Genomic DNA, 12,625 nt, shown 5'->3' on the forward strand with positions numbered 1-12,625 from the left:
GCTAGGATCAGCTGTGCAAGTTGTCCTCATGTATTTTGCTCAGAACAGAACACTCATGCTAATGGATTGATCATTCCCTACCCTTCCCTTCATGATGTTTGAGTGCTTTATGCAAACATATCACTGTTATGGATGGAGAAGGCAAGTTTCAGCTGGAAATGCAATTCACAAAAGTATTACAGCATTATTCATCTCATTTAACTCTGCTAATCAGATGCTCCTCTTGGAGTGAAAATATTTTCCAGTCTCAGAAAACAAACAGCTCACTGAATACCTCTCTGCCTTACTGCTCTTCTCTCGATTGACTCAATCCAATGTTTATTGAGTCCAATTTATTTTTAGCTCTTTCTTTTTATTAATAATATCATTTCTACTATTACAACAATTACACTGTCTTAGACGCTTACTAATATTCATCACTTGCTGCTGTTAATGTGCCCTGAATTCCATTTTGGACGACAGTATTATTACCATATTCCAATTCAACACAGAGAAATGAAATGAAAGCTTTATTTCCCGAGGAGTGACGAGTGCCTGGTTACAAATGGCAGAAACATCAGTGCACTTTGGGCCACGCAGACCACAGCAGCTCCATCTGCCAAACTTTTGCGAAACAGCTCAGAACATTTTCCACTCAGGGAAATCAGCCTGCAAATGATTCTTCTGTTCAGTATGTGCTTCTGGTTCTTGTTAGAAGAAAGGATGTACCTAGTTAAGCCCAGAGGCTGCAGTGTCTGTTAAATCCTTATGTAATCTTCAGTTTTGTAGGTAAACAGACACCTGCAGAGCAAAGTGCCAGCCCCTGCAGGGCAGCGTGCAGTGTGACACAAAGGCATGGGTCAGCAATTCTCTGCTGTGAGTTACCACGGGATCTGGCATTGCGTGACACTGTGCCATCAGCACCAGAACTGCACCTACATGCCTGGGATGCTTCAAGTCCTTAACTTTCCTACTGGAGCTGCAGCTTTTCACTTCCTCCGCATCTCAGCCTCACATCCCAGCGATTCTCCCGCTAGCCTTGCACGCCATGTGTTCTGAATGCCACGCAGCCTGCTGTGCTGTGCCAAATGCTTCATGTCCCTCACCGATAGCCAAAGACTCTTTCAAAACTCGGTGCTAAAAGACATCTGAGTTAAAATGCCGCCACCTACCCATCCCCATAAATACACTACACAAACATAAAATAGAGAGAACTTTTACACCAGCTGGAGGGCTAGTCAGAATGGGGTTTGGTGGCACACTGCTAATGTTATAGAGTCTGTTACTGTTAGAACTATATCAGCAGATTACAACTTCCAGCTTTTTTAGGGTATTAAAGTCTCTTGCATGCCATTTTAAATTTTTTTCCTTCAGTGGACTCTGCCTTACATATGTCCCTTTCCCTTGCCAGAGCTCTTTTATGCTTAATCAAGTTATAGAAAATGTTATCATCCTCGTTGCTGATGAACCACTCTCCACTGAATGCTATTTTTCTACAGCTCTCAGCAGTGAAAGAAGCTTCACTTGCTTCACCTAGAAGGCAGAGGGAGAGAAACGAACCTCAGTATAACTGCAGCTTTTTATTGTTGCCAAGCTAGCTCCTCAGGCTAACTGTAAGAATGTTCTTCCACACTACACAACATTTCTTTTAAGTGATACACGTCAAGGGAGACTTTGGTCCCAGGAGACTGCCTAGCAGTCTTCAAATTGTTTGTTTTGCTGTCTCTTCACTTCACTTTTTAGAGGCGACTTTGATGGCAAGATATGAGGAACAATGAGACCTGATTAGGAATATAAGACTTGATAGCAGATCTTTTGGGTGTGAACCTGCCCTATCGAAGGGAAAAACATGCAGAGATGTGGGATTTGTTGATGTCTGGAGACAACCCAGACTATTTCTGATTCCCTATTTCCCCACGCTGAGTTGAATCAGGCTTGAGGCTAGGAAAAATATTTTTAATTCTGTAATGCTCCCATGGGTGATGTGGTAAAATCTGTTTTCTTATCAGATCATGCTCCTGTGGTTTTTGTCACTTACGTTGTCAAATACTCCTATGAAATTCCCCTGATAAAAGATCTTAGATCAACTTGGATAATTACTCAGACAGTCTTTGCTTTGGTGGAACAAGCGCTGCATCATTCATCTGAGGATCACACACCTTTGCCTAAACAGAAAGGAAGGCTTGCAGCCCTCAGGGAGGGGGGTAATCGTTCTCCTCTGTCTTAAGCCTGGCAAGGAAAACAGCAAAAAGGAGGTGCACTTTGTACCTCATAAATAAATTACACAGTCATATAATTGGAGCACAAAAATCTGTAATTTCCAGATACTTTCTATCATTGGCAAAGGGCTCCCTTTACCTTCTATTGATTTCCAATAGAATATTTTGTAAAACTGGCTTCAAACTCTCTATTTGCAGTAGAATGGCTACTACCAACGGCTGTGCTAAGTGGAAACAGAAGCAGCTTAGAGACTGCTATACATGCCACATTTAGGTAACGTGGGCTGTAGGCTGTGCCCAGCAACTTGGTTCCTGCTCAGCTCAAGCACAAGGCTCAGAGCCATGCCCGTCTCATCCAGGTGTTGCAAACCACTCTGCTTCCAAAACTGATGTGCTGACTCCTAACACTCCTGACACAGGACGGGCAGTTATCCTTCCCTTTGTAGCACTTGAAACTGCTGCTGGATCTTCTCTACACACCCTGTGCTAACGTACTTTCCATTTGGAAGATGGCATAGAAAAGCATAAACACAGTAACTGTCATTTGCTGTTTTAGTGACAGGGAAGATGAAAGGATATCTGATCCTGACTGAATAAGACCATGTGGTGCCTGGCTAGCCTCACCTAACATCTACATTAATAAACCACCTTCCTAAACTTATGCAGTGATTTGATATACAGATTCCTTGCATGAAAGAAAAGCATTGATCTTAAAACACTGAAGTCAGAGAATGACTGCAGACTTATTCCCTATCTGCAAATCGTACGATGGCAGCATCTTTCTCAACATCTTAGTCTCAATGGGCCTAGGAAAGCAAATAAAACTGATTCCCTCTGCACCTGATCATTCTCCTCTGTCTTAAGCCCAGTAAGGAAAACAGCAAAAAGGAGGTGCACTTGATGCATCTCATAAATGAATTACAGGCATACAATTAGCACACAGAAAACTATAATTTCTAGATACTTTCTGTCATTGACAAAGGACTTCCCTTATCCTTCATTAATTTCCAATACCATACTTCGTGAAATTTGCTTCAAACTCTCTATTTGCAGTAAAACATTGCTCAAAATAAGCTATGACCCAGCTCATCTGGAGCATTTGTTGTCTTTTTTTTTTCCTAACTTGAGGTTAAGTATCACTGTCCCCACTTTACAGACAGTGAAACTGAGCTCCTGAGACCAGGCAGTTAGCTGGGTATTACTTGGTGCTGCCCCAGCTGCAGGAACTCTCATTAATATACAACAGTGTAATCAAGGTAATAATTTAGTGCTCGCCCGAGGGTGCAAAGAGATTTCACTCTCTAAAATATAAATGGTAGCTACAATAGCTGCTTTTTACCAGCTCCACACACAGATTAGCCTGGGGCAAAGTTTATCTTCCCAATTTTGGGTTAGAATTGTGGTATCTGGTGTAGATAGCTGAGCAGGCACGTTCCCTTTTTCTGGTCAGAGCAAGCAAGCAGATACTTCCACAGGTTGTACCTCCTTCCCATGAGAAACTCTTATGATGCAGCTCTTCTAGTTAACAGCTGGGCCCAAATCACTCTGTCTTTTTCATGTGATAAGCAGAATCCTTCCCTAGGCACATCTGGTAATGTGGAAAAGACTATAGTATCTCCCTTAAATTACCATGGACATTTAAATATGGAGAGCCTCTTTTAAGAGTGGCTCCATTTAGAAGCACAAGAAAGATAGCACAAAACAACTACAAAAAAGGATTCAGAGAACCCAAATCGAGCACCTAAGCTTTGCTGGCGTGTTCTTCAAGAGCTGCCTGAATGGGTGCACAGTGTGAAGCTGTGCAGCCAATTCAAGCCCTAGCTCGCCACTTACTGATCTTCACAGGAGGCAAACCTCAAGCAGAAGAAGTTCATGCTTTTGTTTTCCCCTTACTCTTGTTTAGTACAGCCAGCAGAGGTGTCCAGGCTGCTTTACCAACTGCTGTAATACAGGGATGCCGGAATCTCAACACTCTGGAATCGTAGAGGATGTCAAGTGGTGTGCAATTACTAAACATCCTTATTACTGTTACCAGTCCTTGTGTGAACACTCCAATTTCTTTGTACTTTCTTGTACTGGCCAGCATGCTCTAATACCTACTTGAATTGCAAGACATGGCAATTTGAGCATTTATCTCCATCAGTCATCTGTACAACACATACCAACCCTGCCGTGCTGAGTAAGAACATAACTTCACCTTGCATCTCTTCAGCTACTGGAGCCACCTAGTTCAACTGCTGAAGTAGTTAACATGGCAGGTGCAATAGGAACGTCAGAATTCTCATGGCATTGTGTCATAAGAGAGGGAAAGCAAGAGGATTTAGAAATCTGTGATGGGTACCACAGCCTCTTCCATGAACGATGTTTTCTTTATCAATTTACACCTTGAAATACAAGCAAGCCACACTACAGGAAAAAATGGATGTTTGGTTGAGGACAGAAAAGAAAATCCATTATCTGTGTTGCTTTGGGATCGTAAGGATGATTGAATAATAACATTCTGACCATTTCCATTATTTCTCCAAGGGAACAAAGACGACAATAAAAAGTCTTGTATTGGTTCTCATTTGATCATAAAATAAGTTAATAAACAATGGGCCTGGGCAAGGGAAGTTTATCTTGTTTGTTGGATTCTTACAAGAAAAAAAAACCACAAAAAACCCTGTGGTTTTAAAGTCTAAGCAGTAAGTTAATTGAAATATAAAATAATTTTTTTGGATTGAGAAAATACAGTAGCAATCATGGTGTCAGAAAAGTGCTGCAGGCACTACCAGTTCCTGCTGCAAGCAGGGGAAGCAGCTGTGTCCTACTGAAATTTCACCCAATTGGTCCTTCCCAGCTGGTGACTGCCATACAGCTTGGATCAGGTGCTGCACGTTTATTAAATCACTGAAGTTACCATTTAAATGAATTGCGACGTAAAAAAGATTGTTTCTAGTTTTGAAAATCCTACATGAGAAGAATACACCACAGCTCTCCATTTAAGTGAAAGTTTGGTGTCTATGACTCAACACGTTTTAGATTTGAAACTGGGATTTGTTTTTCTTGTCCAGAATACTGCAGTGTACAAAAGAATGACATTGTTTCCCGAGCCAAAGTAAATGTATCATCAAACTGGTGTTGAGTCAAGGGAATTTAACCAGACTCTGCGGATAAGGAACTGGATCAACAAATACTTCTTTCAATATGTGGAAGCCTTTGTGATTCACCAAACGCTCGCTTTACCATAGGAATTAGCCCATAGATCATGTCCCCTCTGAAACCCCTTCTGTGCAGTCCATTTTTGCTGATTAAACTTGTTGCATGTATACTTTGGGGATAGCACTGGTGAATGTGCTCGGTGAGAATGAGACATCCCAAGTGACAGCCAGCCTGGGCGAGCAGAGCTCCTGCCACAGTGCCTCATTAGAGCACCCAGGCTGAAGCCACTCTCTTACTGGTGCTGTACAGTCCAATTTAATTGGGGTAAGGGACTGATACAGCACACTGCTTTTTCGACAAGCAAAGCAAACTCATTCTGTCCATCATGGCACTTGTATTTTTTGTTTGTTTGTTTGTTTGTTTGTTTTGAGGCTTAACACAAACTATTTGGGAATGAAATTCAAAGCACAGAGTGTTTCCTTTTTCAAAATGCCAGCTATTTGGTATGAAAGCTGCATATTTTTCCCACTTCCATTTTTTTTTTCTTTTTGTCCCAGAGTTGCTGACTATAAGTGTCTCAGTTTTTGGGTCCACCCCTTCTTGTGGGAAAAGTTCCAGACCACGCAGTCCTAATTGAAACAGACTGTGGATCTTCTCAGGTTGGACATATTACAGCTGAGATAAATTTGCCATGCTGGTTCAAACAAGGAGTTTGGGGCAACCTGCTTTTCATGGTCACTGCTTCTCATTTGTCATTCTGAAAAGTTTAATACTAATAGGCAAATCCCCAGTGCTCTATTGAGCTTCTGCTGTTCACTGAAAGGCACTGCTGTTTTGTGAGCTATTTCAGATCTTTAAAGTATTCTCAAAGGGCTCCCACCACAATGCATGAAAAAATGCTAGTCTCAGTTACACCTGTTGCCTTATACCTTCATGACGGACTCTTGCAAGGACCCTCAGGCTATTTTAATGAATTTTGTTTAGGTTTTGGTGCTGACTGGGGACACTGCAGTGATTACCCCTGCATAAAAAATAGTTAAGAATGAAATAAAAGCAGACATAAATCTGAGCAACTTTTCTATAGTGGAACCAAATCTAATTGCTCTGCTAATAGCAAAAGATTTTGGACTTCAGAGGGCAGAAATGCCTTACACGCACACAGTTCATGGAGTCACAGAATCACTCAGGTTGGAAAAGACCTCAAAGATCACTGAGTCCAACCACGGCCTAACCATTCATCTCATCTGCATAATTAAGCTACTAATCTCTAAATGTTCAAGATGTAGAATTAAGTGGGCGCTCGTATTATTTTCTTTCATCTATCTGTCTTACTATTCTTCTACCTTTCCCCCCTCCCTCCCTTTTCTCTTTCCCAACCAGGAAACCAGATTGTTTACAATTATTCCTTCTAATATGACCCAAATATATTCGTACTAAATCAAATTCTGGGGACTAGTGAAATCTGGTTGGTCAGGAAATGAGGCTGATACATTTCAGAAGTTTGTGAGTCAATTTAATACTGAATTAAGTGGGACTTTTATGCCAGCAGAGTTGGAATAAACAGGGGCACTGCCAGTTTGTTCCACACATTCCTTCTGCACATTTGGCCCAGTTTCCTGCAAGCTGTAAGGCTCTAACTTTGGTTAATCACCTCTGAAGTTACAATGCACAGTGATTCTCCAAAGCTGAAAACTAGGGTCTGGGAAGAAATATTTATTGTTATTATTTTTACTCAAGGAATGACATCGTTGTGCTACACACTGCAGCTTATTCATTATTTTCTGCTACCACATTTGTTTATACTTGAAAGGCACCCCGAATGGGGATACGTGAAAACAAAAGAGCTTGTATTTAAAAGGAAGAAAAAAAAGTTGGGGAATGAATATGAAGGCAAACTGATAACGGTGGATCATGGCTGGGCTCCTGTTTAAAAAAAAATAGGCTTGTTAGAGCAAAGGAGAGACCAAGTGAGAAGCGTGAGAAAATAACAGGCTGAGGGGGTGCTTCTCAAAGATACTGAGATTACATGATGTCAGGGTTTGCACTTCTAGTGACAGAAAAAACAAGTGGGGTCAAATGAAATAAGTGGAGAAAAGAAAATGGCTTGTGTTTAGCATCAAGATACATTGATCAGATTAGGACTCATCACTAAAAAAATAATGTTCAGAACCCTTAGATCAGGAGTACCATATTTCAGCAGAAAACAAAATATAGTTGACTTCCATAACCTGCTTTCATTCAAATTTTTAGGAAACTACTTCCATGTGTCATTCATTCATTTACTGCACGTTGTGCTACACATAACAGCTAACTTTATATGAAAGTGGTCTTAAAAGATACATTCTGTGTTGTTGGGCTAGCTTTGAATTTCAACTCCTTTTAATAGCAGAATGCTAGCTCTAGCCTGTCTCTACATCAATTTTGGAAATCTTTGACATACAAGCATCAGAATGTAACATCCCCTTCTAAATATATTTAGATCTTTACTCTTCTGCAGGTTGTGCTGTTCTTTCCAGTCTGCCTGGTTTCAGTAATCGATCAACACATTAAGGAGAAAACAAGAAGCAAGTAAAAATCATGAAGAAAATGAGATGTAATGTAAAAATCACAGTAACTCACACTTGGGCTCTCTTTGCCCTTGCTGTCTTTACTGGAAGGTCCACTCAGCTGCTCAATTAAACTGAAATGTGTTAATTGTTCAGGTCCATCCTCTCCAAAACGACCATAGAGACTGTGTTGGTATAAATCCAAGATTGACATAGGGTTCCCCAGAACTGACTTTCTCTGCTTCTGTTTTTCCTGCTCAGCTGTAAGAGATATTGAAAATAATGAGATAAATAATAAAGAGATATTAATAATAAAGAGATATTGTATAAAGAGATATTGATAATAAAGAGATATTGTAAATATGGCATATTTACTTGATGAAATACAGTCTAAATAAATTGTAAGCTAATTTTATAATTTTTAGATGTATTTTTAATATTTTAAGGTATTTGGAATTCAAAGGTAATAAAAGAATTAGAATACTAGCTGCTAATTTTCCAATCAATACATGTAGAAGGACTGTTCATATTTAACACAGAGGTTGAAGGAGATGGTATGAGATGGCTAAAATTAATTTCCTTTTTTTTTTTAAATGAAGAAATGTTGGTTAATTTGGTAGGATTGTTCCATTTATTTATTTGCTGTAGATTTTTATTCTTCTCTCTTCATAGCTTATATGGTAGATATGCTAAACTCCTTTTTAATGTCTTTCAGTTGGGTAATTCTTTCATTGTAACTAGATTTTTAGCCAATGAAACCAACAGTATAAAATATAGTCTAGCAAGGTTAAGAAATAGGCCCTACTCATTTGTTATAGATCCTACTGTAAAACAAAAATATTAGGAGTAAAACCCCAGTTTCCGAAGCCCAAAGACAAAAACTCATACTTAAGATCAAAACCAAAGAAATTTCTGTAGCTTCATGGAGAAAACACAGGGGAGAGAGGCTTAAATGATCATTAGGCTCTTTCCTCACACTTTTTGTTACACAAACTTCAGTTCTATCTTGTAACCTAATGCATTAGAAGAGCTTCTGCCTCCAGTGCCTCCTGTGGAATCACATCAGAACAAAACCTCCACGAAATTGGAATCAAAACATTCTCATGGCTGAAACAAAAGAACCTGGAACATTTAGCTTAGTCCAGGCTATTCTACTGACTTACTCTGTAACACTAGGCAATGTACTGGGAGTCTCCTTCAGAGCCCACCAAATCAATGAAACTCTTTATCATTGGCTTTTAATAGCCTTTCCATTGGACACTCAGTCCACCAGTCTTCCCATTCCCCACGCACAAATGGAAAATGAAAATCACTCTAACATTAGGATAATGCAACAAGGGAAAATTCATCAGTGTTCTGAGGACTCATATAGTAAATACAATTATCTATGCACACAAAAATATTCTCTGTGTCTTGGTTTGCTACAGCCCCCACCACAGCCTCAAGTGGATGCTTTTGAGGATACATCACTTGTATGCGTAAAGAAGCTTTGAACACAGAATGCAATATTGTTAATAATGTGAATATGGGAACTGCATTTATAGAGCAGAAATCCTCTAAAAAAATGACCACGGCAGAAGTACTTCAGTAATGGCTTCTAATTTTCTATTTGCCTCAGTCACAATTATGAATTTCAGTTCTTTTACTAGCCCAAAGGTTAGGCACATATACAAAACTAATGCTTTGCTATGCATTTTTAAGTTCTGCTTATGTATCATTGAACTTGGAATCTGCTGTCATTTAATACAACTGCCTGTACATGCTGAGATCCTTATTTTTGCAAATTGTGATCAATACTGGAAGAAATCCTTACTTACTCCTTTGAAAAAAAAAATAAGCTCAAGAACACAACAACAAAACCCCCGGAGAATGTAATTTGTAGCAAGCAATCCCGTTTGTTGACTGAGTTAAATTACAGCATTTCATATGGATTACAAATACGAAGTTATAGGAGTAATGTAAGTAAACAGCCTGAGCTTCCTACCCTGCTCTACCGTGGTGTAATCACACGAAATGGATCCTTCCCTGAAAATGCCAACTGTTTAAGCCCAACTCCCAGCAGATGCTGCAGAGCACAGTGTGCCTGCCTACAGTATCTCACCGTCAGTGGCACTTTTAATGCAATCATCACTGCGGTATCTGCTGTAGGTGCTAATCTCTGGTAGGTTCAGCTCAAAGCTGTGCCGGGGGTCAGCACAAATCCTCCGTATCACTGAGGCACTGCTGAAGCTCTTAAGGCCTCAGTGGTGCTGAGACCTTGCACTGGCCTTTGCACTCGACAGAACTGATCACCGGCAGGGAAGGCACCGTTTGTGTGGGCAAGGAGATCAGCCACACTGCTCCCATCCCAGGGGACACACAGAGGCACTGCAAGGTGGCTTGCAGCCGGGCAAGCTGGTAGGCACGGCAAGGCAGTTATTAAACATGCTGAAAACTATGATCTAAAGAGCTTTGCTTAAGGTGCTCTCATCTACAGGAATTCAGTAAATTCTGAATTGCTATCAGATCCTGCAGAAAGGTTTTATTCTTGAAAATGGCAATGTACATATGGAGTCGTGCTTACGCACAGTTGTGGTGGCATTGCAACCAACATCACTTTGATACACAGGTTGAAAGACGAAGGCACTGACCATTGAGTTATTACACCCAGCTAATAAAATCTGAAAAGTAAAAAGGAGAAAGTATCTTTATAGTCACCTTCTAAATTCTGTAATAATGTAACAGAAGACTTTTTATTTACAGTGCAGTGATTTATGCATAAAAGCCTACAAGTTTAGCTCCTGGTAGCAAAAACAGCAGGAGAGGGGAAAAAAACACACAAAAATAATAAAAAGCAAAAAGCAATAAAAAACTAATGGAAGCTTAGACTAAAGTAAGATCTGGGGTTAGAAAGCAAAAACTAGACAGACCAATGAAAGACATTATCTGTTGCTGAGTCAGAGTGGAGATGGGAGATACACATTCCTTATGTACAAAATTTCAATTACCTTGTTTGTTGCTCTTTGTTAACTCTACTAATGTCTCCTCTGCAGTTCGAAGATAATTTGTTCCATACTCTGGCTCCAGTTCAGCGTCACTGCTGCTGGCAGAGTAAGTGCACACTCTTAGAGCTCTGTCCTGTATAAATAAGGGTATTGCAATCATTCAGATGGTGCAAACATACAAAAATAATGCAGAAGATGGTAGTGAAGGAGCTAAACATTTTATATTCTTCATGCAATGGAAATGGATAATTCAATTGTTAAAACGTCTTTTACTGCTTTAACTAGCCACTTATCCTTCAAGTAAGTAATCATCAAATATTACCTTCTATTTTAACCTCAACTGCCTATCAAGACTCAAGAGAGTTTTAAAATGTATTTTTCAAAGAGTGGTATTAATTTCCCAATCTTCTCATGCATGTTGCAGCTCTAACTGATGCCGAAGGACATTCATTAGCTAGGAAGCTAGCTAGGAATGAGTACCAGACCTGAAGAACTCTGCATGCAACCAAATATGCCCAGCACTGCACAGGGAGAATCCAAGCCAGCTGTAGTGCCAAAGCCACATTCACACACCAGGTGCAGCCACACCAAGCCCCTGACTCTACACAGACCAATTACCAGTAACACATGTCCTGTATTAACATGGCCTGGGTACTAGGGATGGCTTGTTGTGCCTGAATCGGGGTGAATATCACACACATGTTGTTGTGACTTGGAAGCCAACAGTGTTACATTACAGAGGACTTACTGCCAATACACAGGACAAGCCATTTTTCTTTCTGTTTCTGTCCTAAATACCCATAGCATGCACTATACAAAAATATGAGCTACTCCAGACAGTAAACAGAATGATAAAGCAGACATGCACAAAAGTAAAGCAACCAAATATTTTCAGCCTCTTACAGTGTGAGTCTTATTAGCCAGCATTCTGACAGCTCCCTTGCCTTAATGCCCACTATCTTGAATAAGTTTTTTCTTGCTATTTGCTAACCTGCTGACCCTGCGCTTCTCACAGGGCTTGACAGCCTGGCATTCCTGAATATGAATAATAACCATCAGCTGTACCTTTTACACAGGTATATACATTTGCCTGTTTATTCTTTCTGCAGTTTTCATGAAAATGCTGAAGGACAGACAGATCACTGCAGATTAACCATAACCACACGGAAGACACGTAAGAGATACTTTCTCTTTCACAGTATTTTCATAGCACATCTGCTCAAACAAGCACACAGAGCCATACAGACAAGGAAACACAGACCTGTGGAAAAAAAAACCCAACACATCTGAATTTCCAAACAAACAAGATCAAATCTATCTGAGAGAAAAACAAGGTACAAAGGTACCAATTTCCTTGTCTATGAAATGCCTGTGCATTATAATTAATCATGATTTGTAAACCACGAGGACAAAGTACCTTTCAGTGCTGTATTATTAATATTAATAAACAATGTGATTGCTAATGAAGGGCAAAAAAGTATATGTAGCTATTACATTGTTAGTTATTCTTTCCACTGTATTATAAACATTCACAATTTCTGATTTTTTACACCACAATACATATCTCATTTAATAGATGACACTTCTTAACTGATACCTTTGTTTTTGTAGTTTTTGTAGTTTTCTTGGTGGTCCAATCTGAAATAACTTTTCTATTTTCTACAGTTTCTTCAGTAAGCTCTAATGAGGTAGAGGTCACAGAACTTGGTTCTTGTTCTCTTTGCTTTGCAAGGTTAATTATTCCTGAATTAAGAAA

General features: G+C 39.8%; 1 protein-coding gene across 2 annotated transcripts in view; it reads right to left on the minus strand.

The window, feature by feature from the left end:
- NCKAP5 (NCK associated protein 5) overlaps positions 1 to 12,625 on the minus strand; it is a 332,220-nt gene that overhangs the window by 15,646 nt on the left and 303,949 nt on the right. For both annotated transcript variants that reach the window (XM_065750319.1, XM_065750320.1), the window contains 3 exons: positions 12,490 to 12,612; positions 10,873 to 11,016; positions 7,959 to 8,146 (listed from right to left, as the gene is read on the minus strand). In XM_065750319.1, the coding sequence (XP_065606391.1) occupies positions 7,959 to 8,146; positions 10,873 to 11,016; positions 12,490 to 12,612 (455 nt within the window). The remainder of the gene's footprint in view (positions 1 to 7,958; positions 8,147 to 10,872; positions 11,017 to 12,489; positions 12,613 to 12,625) is intronic.

The sequence above is a fragment of the Cyrtonyx montezumae genome, unplaced genomic scaffold (genome assembly GCF_038088225.1).
Source record: "Cyrtonyx montezumae isolate F1298 unplaced genomic scaffold, pur_monq_1.0 scaffold_7, whole genome shotgun sequence".
In the NCBI taxonomy this organism is placed as follows: Eukaryota; Metazoa; Chordata; class Aves; order Galliformes; family Odontophoridae; genus Cyrtonyx; species Cyrtonyx montezumae.